The sequence below is a fragment of the Chiloscyllium plagiosum genome, chromosome 19 (assembly GCF_004010195.1).
Source record: "Chiloscyllium plagiosum isolate BGI_BamShark_2017 chromosome 19, ASM401019v2, whole genome shotgun sequence".
In the NCBI taxonomy this organism is placed as follows: Eukaryota; Metazoa; Chordata; class Chondrichthyes; order Orectolobiformes; family Hemiscylliidae; genus Chiloscyllium; species Chiloscyllium plagiosum.
The window spans coordinates 24,298,214-24,317,052 of record NC_057728.1 but is presented as its reverse complement, the minus strand read 5'-3'; the positions used below and the strand labels follow the sequence as shown (position 1 = coordinate 24,317,052).

At 39.9% G+C, this 18,839-nt stretch overlaps 1 protein-coding gene across 1 annotated transcript in view; it reads right to left on the bottom strand.

Annotated features, from left to right (window-relative positions):
* Positions 1 to 18,839, bottom strand: part of cacna1c (calcium channel, voltage-dependent, L type, alpha 1C subunit) — an 890,104-nt gene that overhangs the window by 270,135 nt on the left and 601,130 nt on the right. Inside the window, exons 21-22 of the mRNA XM_043708872.1 lie at positions 14,280 to 14,339; positions 9,897 to 10,003 (exon numbers count right to left, since the gene is read on the bottom strand). Coding sequence (XP_043564807.1) covers positions 9,897 to 10,003; positions 14,280 to 14,339 — 167 coding nt within the window. The remainder of the gene's footprint in view (positions 1 to 9,896; positions 10,004 to 14,279; positions 14,340 to 18,839) is intronic.

Genomic DNA, 18,839 nt, shown 5'->3' with positions numbered 1-18,839 from the left:
ACAGGGATGATTTTTCCCAGTCCCTGAATGATATGGACAATGATCAGTTAGTTTGGAAAATATGGCAAGATTGCCCTCATCAATCTTTTTGGTTACTTCTTCAAAAAATTTAATCAAGTTTGTGAGACATGATTCCCCCCTCGCGCAAAACCATTCTGACTATACGTAATCATTCCTTGGCTCTCCAAATGCATGTAAATCCTGATCTTTCAGAATCATTTCTAACAACTTACCCACCATTGATGTCAGACTCACAGGTCAATAGTTCCCAGTCTTCTCCTTACAACCTTTCTTAAATAAAGGCAGAACATTAGCCACTCTCCAGTCCTCCGGCACCTCACCCGGGGTTTAAATGATACAAACATTTCTGCTAGATGCCCCGCAATTTCTTCCCTAACTTTCCACAACATCCTGGAAAACATTTGATCAAGTCCTGGAGATTTATCCAATTTTATATTTTCTAAGACCTCCAGCACGTCCTCTTCTGAACTGAGAACTGTTTTCAAAATATCAATATTTATTTCCCCAAGTTCTCTAGCCTCCATTTATTCTTCCACAGTAAACTTTGATGCAAAATATTCAATTAGTATCTCTCCCAGATCTTGAGGTTCAACACATAGATGACCTTGTTGATCTTTAAAGGGTTGCATTCTCTCTCTAGTTGCTCTTAATGTACTTGTAGAATTTCTTTGGATTATCCTTAATCTATCTGCCAAGGCTATCTCATATTCCCTCTATGCTCACCTGATTCCCCTCTTAATAATGTCCCTACACACTTTATACTCTTCAACAGATTTATATGATCCCCGTTGTCAATATCTAATAAAATTTCTTTTATTCTTGACTAGAGCCTCAATATTTTATTTATCCATTGTTCCCTATTCTTACCAGCTTTACCTTTCATTCTTCCAGGAACATAATGCCTCTGAACTCTTGTTATCACACATTTGAAAACCTCCCACTTGTCAGACATCCCTTTACCTGCGAACATTCTACTCCAATCAACTTTTGAAATTTCTTGTCTCATAATATTAAAATTTGCCTTACTTCAATGGGCGGCACGGTGGCACAGCGGTTAGCACTGCTGCCTCACAGCGCCAGAGACCTGGGTTCAATTCCTGCCTCAGGCGACTGACCGTGTGGAGTTTGCACATTCTCCCCGTGTCTGTGTGGGTTTCCTCCGGGTGCTCCAGTTTCCTCCCACAGTCCAAAAATGTGTAGGTTAGGTTAAATTGCCCGTAGTGTTAGGGCAGGGGTAAATGTAGGGGAATGGGTCTGGGTGGGTTGCACTTCGGCGGGTCGGTGTGGACTTGTTGGGCCTGTTTCCACAGTGTAAGTAATCTAATCTAATTAAAATTCAATTAAGAACTTTAACTTTTATGGAAGGCTTATCTTTTTCCATATTTTAAAACTAATGGAATTGTGATCACTAGTCTCAAAGTGTTCCCCTACTAATGCTTCAGTCACTTGACCTGCTTTATTTCCGAAGAGAAGGTCAAATTTTGCTCTTTCTCTAATAGGTGCATTTACATAAGAAAATCTTGTGAAGACATTTAATAAATTCCTCACCATTAAAACCTTTAACATTATGACAGTCCCAGTCAATGATTCGAAAATTAAAATCCTCCATTACTACAACAGATATTCTTACATATATCTGAGATCTTTCTACATCTTTGCTCCTCAACCTCTCTCTGGCTATTGGGTCCTATAGTACAATCCCATGAAGGTGATCATCACTTTCTTCTTTCTACCCATACAGTTTCACTGGATGATCCCTCAAAAATATCCTCTATAATTACAGTAGTAATGATTCCCTTAATCAAAAAATGCCACTCCCCGTCTTCTCTTGCCTCCCTTTCCATCCTTCCTCTAGCATCTAAAGCCTGAAACATTGAGCTGCCAGCCCTATCCTTCCTTTAGCCAAGTTTCTGTAATAGCTATAAAGTCCCACTCCTATGTTTCCATGCATGTCCTGAATTCATCAGTAGTTTAATTTTTCAGAGTTACCTTGTTTTTTGACTTGCTCTTGCTTGTCTGTTCTACTTAACTTGCTCTTTTCTGATTCAGAACCATCCTCATCTACTTATTTTAACTGCTATTTAGGAATTGCACCCTCCCAATCCCCATCCCCTCTATTGGTTTACAGGCTCCTGAAGTATAACTAACAAAACTCCCGTCAGGATATTGGTCTCTTTCCATTTCAGATGAAGCTCATCCCTTTTGATTAGGACTTTTCTGCCCTGGAAGAGATCCCAATGATCCAAAATCTGAACCCTTGCACATTGCACAATTTCTTCAGCCATTGATTTATCTGCCTTTTTTTTAATCCTACTCTCATAAGAACATGAAGCTGGGAGTAAACCAGAGATTACTACCTCTCAGGTTCTGCCTTTTAAGCTTTTACCTAGTCTCTTATATTCACTCTACAAAGCCTTAACCCTTTCCCTAACTATGTCATTCCTACCAATGTGTACAACAGTTTCCAGCTTCTCACTCTCACCTTTGACTATATGCTTCAACCATTTTGAGACATTCTTAACCCTGGCACCAGAAAGGCAAAATATTATTCTAGATTAACGCTCCTGGCCACAGAATCTTTTGTCTGTGCCCCTGACAAGAGTTCCTTATACCAATTATTGTTTCATACTTGGCAAGACCAGCTTACCTTAAGGTTCATTCTCAGAGACCAAGATCTGACTGCCACTTACATTTTCCTCTGAGAGACTATCCTGTTCAATAGTATCCAAAACAGAATATCTGTTTGAGAGAGGAACAGCCACAAGACACATCTGAACTACTTTCTTACATTTCCTGACAGTCACCCATCTATCTGACTGATCCTGCTTTGTAACCACCTTTCTAAAACTATGAATCATCATATTCTGTGTCTCTTGAATGCCCTCAGTGGCATTAAGCCTAAAAAGAAGCTCTTAATAGCACCATAAGAAACTATCCTTCTTTACCCACAGACATTAATCCTAAGCATACAAAAGATAAAAAAAATTAAACACTTAAAATCTTATAAAAATTGACAAGCACTTAGTTGAAAAAAAACTCCCCTTCAAGTCCACTATCAATAAGCTTTCAAATCTTCAGATGAACAGATAAAAAACTCTCTTCGAAGCCGCTGAACAAACAAGTGGACAGACTTCTTCCACATGCTCCATGTGTAATACAAATAGAGACGACTTAGTGTCTGAGCAATAACAAATTTGCAAACAAGGAATGATCATTTCACCCTATTGGATTGTGGTCAGAAAGCAGTGAGAAGATGTACCACCTGTGGTCAACAAAGATGATCAAGGAGAGCATCCAATCAATTTAAGGCATATATCCATCTTTACTGTGGAGAAAACTACAAGTATCCCAAATGGGGCAGCACAGTGGCTCAATGGTTAGCACTACTGCCTCATTGCACCAGGGACCCTGGTTGGATTTCACCCTTGGGCAACTGTCTGTGTGGAATTTGAATGTTCTCCCCTTGTCTGTGTGGGTTTCCTCCCACAGTCCAAAGATGTGCATTTGGTTGGTTGGCCGTGCTAAACTGCCCTTAATGTCCAGGGATGTGTTAGCTACGTGGATTAGCCATGTGTAATGCAGGCTTATGGGGATGGGGTGGGCCTTCCAAGAGCTGATGGGGACTTAATGGGCCGAATGGCCTGCGTCCACACCGTAGGGATTCTATGACTTCTCTGTAACAGATAAGCAAGATGCTAATGGGAGGAACATTGTCTATCTTGAGGGACAAAGTGCTTAACAAACGAATGGGACTAAATACAGACAAGTCACCGGACCTGATGGTTTTTAAAGGAAGTGGCTGCGAAGATAGTGGAGGCATTCATCGAAATATTACAGACCTCACTGGATTTCAGGAAGGCTCCAGTGCATTGGAAAACCATTAATATGATTATCTTGTTCTAGAAAGGAGAGATACAGAAAGCAGGAAACTATAGGCCAGTTAGCCGAGCATCTGTCATTGGGAAAATCGTAGTGTTCATTATTAAAGAAAAGCCTAACACAATCAAAGACTTAACATAGTTTTGTGAAAGGGAAATCATGTTTGACAAATTAGCTAATATTCTTTGAGAATATAACAGTACAGTTTATAAATAGAACTTGTTGATGTGTATAGTGATCGTCTTCTAAAAATATAAAGTGCCACTGAAAAGTGGATGAGATGGGGTGCCAGGGAAGCTAGCATGCCAGAATATCAGAAAACAAGATGACAGTCTACCATCTAGTATTTAGTGTCAGTCACAGTGGGCAGGAGAAATTTGGTCCAGCAGGGCAGAGGAGGGTGAGTATTGAGTTTAGGGAATGAGGGGGGGGGGGGATGTTTGAGACAGGGGAAGAGGGAATGAGTCTGGAGTGGGGAAGTGGAGTTGGGTCTAAACTGGGGGAAGGGGTTTTGGTACTTTCGGATGGGCAGGAGTAGTGGCATGGTCAAGTATCAGGTGCAGAAAAAGGGAAAATTCTGTCCTGTCTGAAATGAGTGAAGGGTGGATAGCTCTGGAGTGGGTGAAGTAGGTCAGGTGTTGGGGGATGAAGAAGAATTAGGTCTTGGGCAGGTGAGGAGGGTCAATTTGGAGAGAGGCAAGGGAGAGGCATGTCTGAACTGGGGGAATGGTCAGCTCTTGGAGGGTAAAATGGGGTTTGGGTCCAGAGCTGGTGAATTTGGGGTTTCAGATCAGGGCCTGGGGAAGGTAATTAGTTGGAGGTGGTGTAGTTATTGGTTTATGAGGTAGGTGAATGTGAGATGAGATCGAGAAACAATTATTTGGGAGAGAATTAATATTCACATGGGAAAAGATGGGCAGATTTAGAAGATTCAAAATGGATTTTTAAAGGTGAAATTATGTTTAACTAACTTGGTGGAAGTTTTTGAAGAGATAACAATTTTGATGCGGTATAACTGGAGTTTCAGAAGGTGTTTGATATAGTGCCACACAGGAAAGTTATTAAGTCATGGTAGCAAAGCGGATTGATTGAATGATAGTAGACAGAATAATGATCAAAGGAGCAAGGCTTGTAGGGAGTTCCCTAGATATTGGGATCCTTGCTTTACCTGATAGATATGAATGATCTAGATCTTGATGTACAGGGGACAATTTCAAAGTTTCCAGATTACATGAAACTTGGAAGAATTGTAAACTGTGCTGAGTATAGTGCAGAACTCCAAAGGAAATTGACAAGTTGATGGACTGGGCGGATTGGTGGCAGATGAGGGTCACTGCAGAGAAGTGTGAGATGATGCACTTTGGTAGGAAGAGCGTTGAAAAATAATACAAAATAAGGGGTACAATACTAGAGGGAGTTCAGGAGCAGAGATTTCTGGGTGTATATGTAGACAAGTCATTGAAGGTGGCAAGACAGATAGAGAGAACAATTAACAAAGAGGACACAATAGTGTCCTTGACTTTAATGATAGGGACAGAGAGTACAAAATCAAAGAAGTGATTGTTCAACTTGTATAAAAAAATGTTTTTGGACAGTGAGTATAGAATGCATTGCTTGGAAATATGGCAGCTTGGTTCTTTAGCTGTATTTACTTTGACAGTTGATCAGACAGTGACTATGCAAAATTGAAATATATTTAAGATGTGCAGGTCAGGTGAATTGCTGTGCTAAATTGCCCACAGAGCATTAGGGAAATAGGTACATTAGGGAAATGGGTCTGGGTGGGTTACTCTTTGGAGGGTTGGTGTGGACTTGTTGGGCCAAAGGGCCTGTTTCCATACTGTAGGGAATCTAATCTAATCTTAAGAATGTGAGTTTCTATTTCGAGTTAAGAGTCACTAAGAGTGACTGCCTATGTGCTCTCAGAAGCTTTTCTTTTTCATTTCCCTCCACCATGAAGTGTGGGAACTGCTTTTCACAATTGACTTGGATTGACTCGGTGCACAGCTGGGCTTTAAATATGGTGATGGTGGTGCAAATCCTGAAATGTCCCAACAGTGGCGAATACTGCAAGCCCAAGTGAGCACACAATAGCTCCATCATTGTACCGTAGATGCACAACACATACATAAAGAGGTGAGCAGCATAATACTGCCAAACACTCCTCACTAATTACTATATGATATCCCTTGTGTCCAATTTCTACACTATCTTACCATACCTTTACTGGATATCCTGGAAGTCAGCAACATCCTTTGCACCTGTGCTTTCATTAAAAGATTGTTGTACACATAGCAAGCACTGTCAGTCCAGAAATATGTTGAACAACTCTTGACGTTTGTCCCAAATATGACAAACAGGAGTGAATAAGCACATTGCTTTGCAGACAAGGTCCTGTGCTGGAGATCCTGTTTGATAGGGTGATGCCAAAAAAGGATTTCTGCTTCTCCCAGGGCCAGTAGTGGAGGCCAGAAGACCAGACCATGCCTGTTCTGTCTGAGGTTGCCACCTTAGTTAGACCAGTCCTAGCACAGTAGGAAGAAGGTCAATGCTCTTCTCCACTCTGCTATGGTAAGTTCCATCATCTTCTCTTTGATGCCTCAGTCTATTATGGCTACTTTACCCATCTCTCACCACAGTTTGTGCCTCACTACTCTCACTGTTGCCTGCAACATCTTCCCAATTCTCTCTCACTTGCCCTCGTACCACGAACCCTGCAAGCCTTCTACATTGCCTACTCGTTCACATAGTTCATCTGCTTCCCGCCGCCCCCACCCAATTTATCTCTCAGCTCCTTTGGGCACCTCCCACCCCAAAATTCCGGATGAAGGGCTTATGCCCAAAACGTCAACTCACCTGCTCCTCGGATGCTGCCTGACCTGCTTTGCTTTTCCTGCACCACACTTTTTGACTCTGATCTCCAGCATCTACAGTCCTCACTTTCTCCCAGAAATAGCTGAGCCACCTACTTTAATCTCCAGTAAAACCTGCTGCTCTTTCATAAAGCCCACAATGACGCAAAAAAAACCTGACAGTTGATGTGCTGGCCCTCCTTCAGTTCCTCACTCCTTATGAAGAGAGGATCCTGAAACTCATTGCTCTGAGCACGACCTGGACTGATATCACAAGCTGTCTTTGATACTGCTGGGACCCTCTGAGTAGTCCTTGACCGAGGACAACTAAGACAATTTTCCTGGCTTTGTGTCTTTGCAAAACAACACAACAAGGCAGTAGTATTGAGCTTGATATCTATGGCTGAGCGTGGGAAACTCAAAAGGCAAGACAAGGCAATACAATACAGGGTGCTATTTGCATCCGGTATGCTCAGAGTGAGTGAATGCCAGAAGAGCAAGTAAAGGGCCAGGAAATGCAACGTTGTCAAGTCAATGAGCTGGGTACATGTTTCTGAGTGCACAGTGTCCTTGCTGTAGCATTACAATGATAATCAAGGTTGCAGCCCAAGGTGCATTACTGAAGTGCAGAAGCATTCTGTAAATGGACTGGAAATGTGCTTTGAGGGTTCTTAGAGGCTGACACATATCAGATATCAATTTCCACAGACATGGGGTGCATGTGGCAGGTGACTATAGAATATGCCCTGACTTGATGGTGCTCAGTTTCCAACAGAGAGATCATTCAGAACAAGCTGCAAGCTGCCAACCTGCTCATTCTGGTTTCGTTATTGAGTGTTCCTGATGGCCAGCTTGATTAGCAGCTTTGGTAGGATGGGAGGCAAAATATTAATTAAGTAAGTTGGGCTGTTAACGAGTATTTAAAAAGCAATAGTCACAGTCAATTGGCAACTAGCCACTGCTAACTACAATCTCATCATGGAGTGTGTGAAAAGCATGAAAGATTGTTTAAGTTGCTTCCAGTGTTGACATGGACTTTGCTGCATTTGTCACCTGATTCTGCACACATTTCACCATAACTCAAGTTATATTGATATATCTATATATATTATATATATATATATAATATATATATATGATTAAGTCCATAGTCTGTTATGAGAGATTTGACCAAATGCCTTCTACATGTCTATATAAATAATAATCATACACATTTTTCTGGTTTCTGCTGTCAGTATATCATCAAACAATTTAGTCACACTTGTGAGGACTCCCTATCCCTTATAAAAGCATGTTGGCTCTCTTTGATAAGTTGAAAATTTTCAAGGTGTTCCTTCATCGCACCCTTAATGTCAAATTTTAATAATTACCCAGAATAATGGATTGAGAACTGGCTTGCAAGCAGAAAACATAATAGAAATAAACAAGTCTTTTTCTGAGCGGCAGTCAGTGACTACAGAGATCAGTGCTTGGACCCTCAACCATTCACAATATACATTAATGATTTAGATGAGGAAACTACATGTCACATCTTCATGTTTGCAGATGATACAAAGCTGTGTGGGGGTATATGTGTGAGAATGATGCAGAGAAGCTTTAAAGTCATTTGGAAAGGTTAATTAAATAGGTAAATACATGACAGATGTAATATAATGTGGAGAAATGTGAGATTATCCACTTTGATAACAAAAACAGGCAGGTAGATGATTATCTGAGTGATAGCAAGTTTGGAAAGAAGGCGGTGCAATAAGACTTGGAGTCATTTCATGCAGTCACTGCAAGTAAGCATACAGGTGCAGCAGGCGGTGAAGAAGCAAATGGTATGTTGGCCATCAGAGCGAGAGGATTCGAGTACAGGAACAGAGAAGTCTTGCTACAATTATACAAAGAATACGCCTGGAGTACTGTGTGCAGTTTTGGTCTTGTTACCTGAGGAAAGAGGTGGTGGCTATGGAGGGAGTACAAATACCATTTACTAGACTGATTCCTCGGCTGGTGGGACTGTGGTACAGGGAAAGATTGGATCAGTTTGAAAGAGTGAGGGGGAGTCTCACAGAAACCCAGACAATTCTAGCAGGATTAGACATGGTAGATGCAGGAAGGATGTTTCCAGTGACCAGGAGGTCAAGCATCAGGGGTGTCAGTTTAAGGATAAGGAATAAGCATTTTAGGATAAAAGATAAGGAGAAATTTCTTCACCCAGGGAGTGGTGAATCTGTGGAATTGTCTGCCACAGGAAACCATTGAAGCAAAAATATTAGAGACTTTCACGAAAGATGTAGATACAGTTCTTAGGACTAAAAGATCAAGGGAAGCCTAGGTAATACTGAATGATGGGGCAGGCTTGAAGCAAATGACCTGATCCTACTCCTATATTGAGTGTTTCTATGTTACTATCCAACACCTGATGTTATGCTGATTGATGCATAATTCCTTGGTTGTCCTCTTTGCCTTCTTGATTAGAAAAGCCTTTAGCATGCCTAGGAAATGTGTAACAACAAAATATGTATATTAATGATTCAATATTTTTAATACTTTGGTGTAGCAAATCCCTGGGCACCATTGATCTTGTGTAACATCTAATTTTAACAATTACTGCATGCACATTTTAATATAAGTATAAAACATTTGATCTGATTTTCACATTGATAAATAAAATTATCTGGATGCAAATTGAAAAATGAATTATTACAGAGATCAACTAATTAATTATTTTATTACATTTTCAGCTATTAGAGCGTTTGAAGTTTGAGGTTCTTTTCAGAAACAATCTTAATTGGATCTGGAATATTTGAGTACAATCTTCCCAAACTTTCCAAAACAAATTCAACTACAAATTATTTGTTTTAAAATAATCGACGTGTAACTTTACCCTTTTGATTTTGTTGATGTCACTGTAGGTTGAACTGATACTTTTTTTTCTTTCCAATGCTATTGTTTTGAAATGCTATCTCAACCATTACACATGACTCAAACATTATATAAAGCAGATATAAGATAAGGTAGGTTGGGGGCACCATAAAGTTTAAACTGTTCCAGCTTGCTTAATATTTCTCAATCCAAATTTTCTGGTAAATTATACTGGCACAATATGAAAACTTTTACTAAGTTAAAAAACACAAAAAGAACTACTTTATAACTCACTCCATTCCAAACGATATGAGAGAGACGCTAACCACAACCAGGTCAAGTATGTTGAAATAATTCCTGCAGAAGGAGCCTTTGTGAATGAATGCACCATAGGCGGTCATCTATGAAAAGTGATACAAAGATGTGACTATAATGATATTTTTCAAATGAAATGTAATTAAAACAAAGTCGTTGACAACTGTAAAAACAATGTTTTGAGTTTTGATATATTTAAATAGATATGAATTAAAGGATTATTTCCACATGAAAACTGATGCACCAGGATTTATCTTTGGCTTGACTTTAAATCAATTGGAAAATGTCCAAGCAAATAAGTTGTCAAAACATTTGACTTTTCCACAAATGACTGCTCTCCCATATCTACACAATCTTACACCAACATTTCTTTCTTTGGATGCATTCATTTAAAAGATGTGAGTGGATCTCACTAGGTCAGAATTTATTACCCATCTCTAATTACTCTTGAGAAAGTGGTGATGATCCACATTCTTGAACTGTTGCTGTTCCTGTGGTGTAGATACACTTCCAGTATCTTTAGGAAGGATCCGTCATAATTTTGATTAATTGACAATGAAGGAACTGTGATACAGTTCCACATCAAGTTTGTATGTGGCTTTGAGGGAAACTTGGGAGTTTGTGGTGTTCCCATGCAGCTGCTGGGCTTGTCGTTCGAGGCGGTAGAGGTTGCAGGTTTGAAAGGTGCTGTTGAAAGAACCTTGGCAAGTTGCTGAAGGGCATGTTGAAATTGGTACACACTATGCTTCTTTGGTAAATGAAAGGAAAGTGTAAAGTGGGAAATCACATGACAACCATACAAGCTGCTTTGTACAGAATGGTGCTGAGCTTCTTGAGTTTTGTTTAAGCCACACTCATGCAGGTGAATGGAGAGTATTGCATCATACTCCTCACTTGTGCTTGTAGATGGCCGACAGGGTATGTGGAGTCAAGAAGTGCATAACTCGCCATGGAATTCTGAGCCTCTTACCTTCTCTTGTACCCACAATCTTTATATGGCTGTTCCTGCTCAGTTGCAATTTCAATGTTACTTCTGATTTGCTAAATGTAACTGATTTTGAATGGCATAAGTAACTTGTTCTTACACCAATGCCTGCCTTTTCTTCTATTCTGGAAGTATATTTTTTTAAGCACTGAAAGGCTAAGAAATTTATCAAGATTCAGAAAATGTTTGGAATTTGCACTTGAAAATGCTGACCTGAGAGCCCTCACATACTGGTAAGCATTGGACATAAATTGGCCATCCTAATGAAACTGGCCAGTTGAGATTCACAAAACAAAAATACCCAATGAGCATCAATAGAAGAGCTTTCTCATGCTAAACTATAAAAAAAAGTCAAAAAATAATTAAACCTACATGAAACTTAACTTCTAGAACCTATTTACTTTTTTCAGATTAAGCTAGAAAACGTTTTGGTTTTGATTATGTTGTCTTCACTGAACTTGATATTGCATTTCACCATGAGAATTCCAATTTATCGTATAATTGCACATGCATGTCAAATCTGCCAAACATTTTTGGATGAGCTTCCTTCTCAATATAAGATAAATCATGCTTTATTATTTTTTTCATGCAATAAGTGAAGGGATTGGTTACAGAAGAATTAGAGAGTCAATGGACTCACAAAATTAAGTCTGTTTCTCTCTCCACAGATGTGGCCAGACCTGCTGAGTTACTCAAGCACTTCCTGTCTTTATTATAGAAATTAGAAATTTCAGTGCTGCCAATCTGAAATGAAGGCATTAATTTTGTTCTTGGAGTCAAAGACTGTTCAACTGGGTCAAAATAATTCTCTTAACTATGATGAGTGGGTCCTATGCATAGGCTACATAGGGGGAAAACAAAGCCAGGAGACAGAAATTATGTAAGTAGTTTGTGAAATTCCAGCACGGATGCAAGAATCATAGAGTCATACAGTTGTACAGCGCAAAAACATCCTACTCCTGAGTAACTATTTAACTAATCCCATGCTAAGCACATATACACCAAATTACAACTACCCAGACCCTTTACACTTTCTAGACCATGCCCTGACACCTGCTCTTGTATTCCCACAACCATCCTCTACCCACCACCCCGGACCCTTCATCGCCACCCTGCTCCAGACCCTATACCTTCCTTTCCCTGCTCTGGAGCTTGTACCTCCCTTCCCTACTCCAGAATGACATTAACTTGCCACCCCCCCTCCCAATTTTTTCCACTCTTGGCACTTTCTCCCTCTGTTCTGAATCTGATCGACCTCTACCCTATGGGACTTGCAGCTCTTCCCTGGATGTGTAACTGATCTTCCTCTGTCCCCACAAGACCCGAATTTCTCTTTGCCTACTGTTGGACCCAATCCCACCATCCGACCCTTTCTCTACTCTCCTACTCCTGAAGACTTGATATCTCCCATCTACCACAACCTACCAAAAATATTGCATTATGTATCTGCCTCCAAAACACTTGGCACTCTACCTGGGCACCCCACCCCTTACCCACTTGGCATCATACCCAACTGGTAACTTATCCATTTGCCACCTCTATCAACTAGTCACCCTAGCCACTTCAAACCTACTTATTTCTCACTCTGTCCACCTGGCATCATACCCCATACCCACTTGGCATCTTACATACATAGTACCCTACCATATACCCACTTGGCACACAATCCCATCTGGAACCCTATTTACATAGAAGCCTACCCTCCTGGCATCCTAAACTCAAACTTAACTGAGGCACTTACCTTTTGACAGTAGTTGACAAAGTCTGTGATTTTGGACTGTTACATTTCAGAATATGTTAGCTAACTGCGTTAAAAGGGGGCAAGGTCCTCCCCTAAGAGTTCTGCATCATGAGAGAACTGTCAGAGTGGAACTATGACCCTGCATCACTCATCAGAAAAATCTGGTCCATTTTTCTCACTATGGCTCTGACGTTGGTCAAAATTAGAACAACTATTTAATTGAAAAGAATTCAAAAGAACCAAATTCTAGCAGCTCTACATGGCATTATTCATGGTGGGCAGCACGGTGGCACAGTGGTTAGCACTGCTGCCTCACAGCGCCTGAGACCCGGGACTTGTTGGGCCGAAGGGCCTGTTTCCACACTGTAATGTAATGTAATCTAATCTAATCTAATCAAGAATTTGCAGTTTTTGATATAAGGATAATTACTTATGCTATGTTGAGGTTTACATCAGTGTCATACAGTTATAGTATGTGATTATATCAATAATGCTTTCAATGAGTGACTTTCAACCACATCCAAATTGATTTCCCTTTTCACCATTGTTAATTATCTTTTCATGATATCTAAATTAATAATAATACTAATGAATCTAAGCTACAGCTTTCAATAAAATTATTAGCTCATAAAGGTGTTTGGCTTCTGACTCCTGAAAAGATACATGTGGTTCGATACCACCAGTTCATAATAAATAGCTGAACAGTTATAAGATATATGTACAATTGCCAATATGTAATCCATGCTTTATGTAGAATTGCAGATGAATTGTTGAAAATTTACTAGACTCGAAATGTTAATTCTGCTTTTTCTCTGCAGATACTGCCACACCTGCTGTGTTGCTCCAGCAATTTCTGCTTTGTTTTAGATGAATTGACCTTTTTCAGGCCATCAAATGTCGTATCTTAATAGTGTAGCTAGAGGTCTTTTACTACAGATTCAAGATTCAACATATCTGACTTTCTTCCTGTTTAAGTTATGACTTGTGCCAGCTGACCTCTAAATGTCAACTTACGAATTTCATCTGATTACTGAAACATTTACCATAATCAGTAAGCCCACACAAAAATTTAGGTTAGAGTTTCTGCTTATGTACTCCTGTAATCTTGCCAACTGAAAGTATATATGTAAACTGGTAGGGGTATAATCTTGAACATTGTTGCTCTCGCTTCATGAGTCACTGGATCTTCAGTTTTCAATTTCTTAAGCTTGTCTTTTCATAAAACGACTCATGATGAATCATTTAATTCCTTTTTGCAATTATTTTTAGATTAGATTACATTACAGTGTGGAAACAGGCCCTTCGGCCCAACAAATCCACACCGACCCGCCGAAGCGCAACCCACCCATACCCCTACATTTACCCCATACCTAACACTACGGGCAATTTAGCATGGCCAATTCACCTGACCTGCACATCTTTGGACTGTGGGAGGAAACCGGAGCAACCGGAGGAAACCCACGCAGACACTGGGAGAACGTGCAAACTCCACACAGTCAGTCGCCTGAGGCGGGAATTGAACCTGGGTCTCCGGCGCTGTGAGGCAGCAGTGCTAACGACTGTGCCACCGTGCCGCCCAAAAAACAAAACAAGCGTAAATTTTTAAAATCACACAAACATAATTTATACACCTTACCTTTAATATAATCTCTACTGTGAAGATACTAGTGAAGACATAATCTGCATAGGTAAGCACCTGTAAAATAAGAAAGTAGCATTAAATTCAGTGCACTTTTCTATAAGCAAAGCATCACAAACATGAATGAGTAGAATTGGAAAAGAATGGATACAATTACCATAATCATATCTCAACAGAGGGTTAAAAATGTTAATTTCTAGCAGATTTGCTATGACGCATTGTGAAGTTATTCACGGTGTATCAGAAATTTGTTATTTTTTTACTTTACATATACCTGTAGATGGTTATGTAAGGGCCACTCCCATACAGCAATTGAATATATCACATTTCATTTTTCACTAACTGATCTCCTGAATTGCTTCTGTTCTTTGAGTATTGAATTGCTTAATATTCTTCATTATTCTAATTATAAATGATTGATTTGCATCCATTTGCTATGCATCTCTTTGTATCTCATCTAGTTTCAGATTAAATTAGATTTAAACCTTCGGTAATGAGTAGTGTCATATCACAGTAATTCCTGACATAGGTTTAAAGTCAGTACTTTAGGAGTAGTCCAGCAAGTTTACAAAATAAAATATACACAACTAGATCAAGTGAATCAGATTTCATTAGCGACTGCAAGTACTGTGAACGAAGTACAACAAAAATTTAGATAATAACATTAATGCAGTGGAACAAACTCACAGCAGCTGTTCAACAAATCTCACTGAGTCATAAGTGATTTTCAAGAACATTGACAAACCTTAAAAACTGAAATATCATCCGAAATATACCAAAAGGATTATGAATTTCACTAGAGTTTTGAATATTCAAAACATAAGTAATTATGTTTTTAAAGATAATATTAATTTAATATAATTAATTACACTGGCAGATCCGTACTTTAGAAGAGGATTTTTTTAGGAAAATAATTATCTCAAGTAAACAGCTGTCCAGGGTAGTATATATTAGACTTCAAAAATAACTCTTCAGAGATTGGATCTGTGATCTTTACAATCAGGAACTCATTGTCATGACAGACTGAAAACTGCTGAATAAAGGCAAAGAAATAAGGATATTGCATTGTTTAAGAGAGAGGAAAACTCAATTCTTGTTTACTTTCTAGTCCTTACATCTGTAGGCATTGATATTTGCCCTTTAAACAGGATGTGGCATGTTATCTTCAGATCTACATGCCAATGTAGTCCAATTTTGAAGGGACCCACAAGAAATGCTCATTAAATTCAAATCAGAATTATGGTACATTCATGCATTGAAGCCCAAGGGATCATGTCAAGACATGCATACACACAAACAGATAAGGAAGATGAAAAATATGAAAGGAAAGAGTTTACTGTTAAATATCATTGCAAAAAATATATGGAAACTATTTCACATGATTTCAGAGAGAGCTAGTGTCCAATTGGGATTCTTTCCTATAGGAACTCAGGTTCAGGCAGGTTCAGCAGGTCAAGGCAGGAGTTACAGAATTTCTTTTAAAGTTGGTATATTGAGAGACTTGTTGCCTTGGATTATCTGACTCTGCTCCCTCCATCCCCTACACCCAACCTCTCCACAGCTTCTTAGAATAAATGCATCTGACCAGTACCATCTACAGATGCAAAAGAACTTAAGGCTGTAAGAAATAGGAGCAGGAATTAGCCATTCAGCTTCTCAAATCTGCAATGCTCTTCAATAAGGTCATGACTGCTTTGCCCCATGCATCAACTCCTCTTTCATGTCAGCTCCTCACAGCTGTCAACTCTTCAATATCTCAAAAATCTATCTCTTCTATAAATATCTTCAGTGATCTAGTCCCCACAACCTTCTGGAGTACAGAATCTGTGACGCACCCTACAAATTTGTCTTCCACGTTACCCTTGCCCACTTGATTTTGCCCAATCAATATGCAGATTAAAATAACTCATCACTATTGTAATTGCCCTCTTACAAGCCTCCATTATCTCCTGATTCACAATTTGCCCTACAGTGAAGCGAGTCTTCGGGGCCTATCGCTGACACCCAACACTGACTTCTTTCCTTTGCTATTCCTTATTTCCATACAAACGGTTTCCACATCATGATCTAATACATCTATATCAGTAGTCACCACCGTACTGATATTACCATTTATCAACAATACTACCTCAATACTGTATCTTTCCCAAATGTCACGAGTTTCCAGTTTTCGCCATCCTGCAATCACGTGTTGCCTCCATCATAGTTATCAAGTCATACTCATTTCTTTCTATTGGTGCCACTAGCTCATCTATAAGAGAATGATCAGTGAGATGGTAGGGCTGATCATAGATAGTGAGGGGATCTTATGCTTGGAGTCTGAGGAGGGAGGGGAGGCCCTAAATGAGTTTTGTGCTTCAGTATTCACAAGAAAGAAGAACCTTGTTGATGGTGGACCAGGTTAAGCAGCTTGAAAATACTGATATTAAGAAAGTGGAAATTCTGGGAAGCATCCAGATAGACAAGTCCCCAGGGCTGGTCCAGATATATCCAAGGTTACTATGGGAAGTGAGGAATGAGATTCCTGCATCTCAACCAATGATCTATGCATCCTCACTCTCTATAGGAGTAGTTCTGGATGATTGGAGAGTGCTGAATTTTGTTCCTCTGTTCAAGAAAGGGACTAGGGAAATCCCTGTGAATTACAGACCAGTAGTCTTATGTCTGTGGTAAGCAAGGTACTGGAAAAGATTCTGAGAAATAGGATTTATGACTATTCAGAAAAACATAGTTTGATTAAAGAAAGTCAGCATAACTTTGTGAGGGGCAGGTCATGCCTCACAAGCCTTACTGAATTCTTTGAGGATGTGACGAGACAAGTTGACAAAGGTCAAGCAGTGGATGAGGTGTATATGGATTTCAGTAAGGCATTTGATAAGGTTACCCATGATAGGCTCATTCAGAAAGTTGGTAGGTATGGAATACAGGGAAATTTGGCTGTCTGGATATAAAATTAGCTGGCCAAAAGAAGATACGGAGTGGTAATGGATGGAGAGTATTCTGCCTGGTGTCCCACAGGGCCTGTGCTCTTTGTAGTTTTTATAAAAGACTTCAATGAAGAAGTGGAAGATAGAGTTAGTAAGTTGGCCGATGACACAAAGGTTGCTGGTGTTGTAGATAGTGTTGAGGGCTGTTGCAGGCTACATCATGACATTGACAGGATGCAGAGCTGGGCTGAGAAGTGGCAGAAGGAGTTCAACCTGGATAAATGCAAAGTGATTCATTTTGGAAGGTCAAATTTGAATGCTGAATACAGTGTTAAAGACAGGAATCTTGGAGTCTACATACATAGATCCCTCAAAGTTGCTACTCAAGTTGATAGGGTTGTTAAGAAGACGTATGGTGTTTTGGCTTTCATTAACAGGGGGATTAAGTTTAAGAGCCGCGAGGTTTTGCTGCAGCTCTGTAAAACCCTGGTTAGACCACACCTGGAATATTGTGTCTAGTTCTGACCACCTCATTATAGGAAGGATACAGATGCTTTGGAGAGGGTGCAGAGGAAATTACAAAGGCGCTGCCTGGATTGCAGGGCATGTCTTATGAAGAGAGGTTGATTGAGTTAGGGCTTTTCACACTGGAGAGAAGGAAGAGAAGCGACTTGATAGAGGTGTACAAGGTAATGAGAAGCATAGATAGTGTAGATAGTCAGAGACTTTTCCCCAGGGCAGAAATGGCTGTCACGAGGGGTCATAATTTTAAGGATATTGGAGGGAGGTATAGGGGAGATATCAGTGGTAGGTTCTTTACGCAGACTGTAGTGGATGCGTGGAATGTACTGCTAGCAGTGGTAGTAGGGTCGGAGACATTAGGGACATTTAAGCGACTGCTGGACAAGCACATGGATGGCAGTAAATTGTGGGGTGTATAGATTAGATTAAGATAAATGCTCGGTACAACATCAAGGCCCTGCTGTACTGTTCTATGCTCTATCTTGTTAGAAATGCATACACATTCAGATATAAAGCTTTAATCTTTGACTTTACCATTACTTTTCTTCTGATACTAAGTTCTGCTGCACTCTTCTACTAACCTGTCATTCCACTTTGATTATTGTTTACCTCTTCACTACCCAAGTTCCTCTGAGGTCCTTAACCTTGCCACCAGTTAAGCAACACACCCCTCTGAATTTTCTGTCTTTGCTGCAGAGGACAGCAACTATTTCGCTAACTATGCCCTATTATGACCACATTTCTCCTTTCTCCCTTCTCTTGAATATGCTCTGTACCATGGTCCTTCAGTCAGTGTGCTCATCCTCCCTTCAGTCTGTGCACTCAAGGCATCAGGTGCAAGAACATCATACCTATTGGACAACAATACTATCTGAGACTCCTCCAAAGCTAAATTTTGAATCCCCATAGCTTCTTGAATCCGAGTTACACCCTCCTGCATCTGACCACTAATGAGATTTGATGTAATCTCTTTAAATTATGTAACTGTCTCTTTAAACAGCTACGTCAGTTTGAACAGTTATGTATTCTCAGAGAATGGTTCACCGAGCATCTCAGCCGGGCTTGCAGGGGCCAACCAGACATCCCAATCACCATTCACTTTAATTCC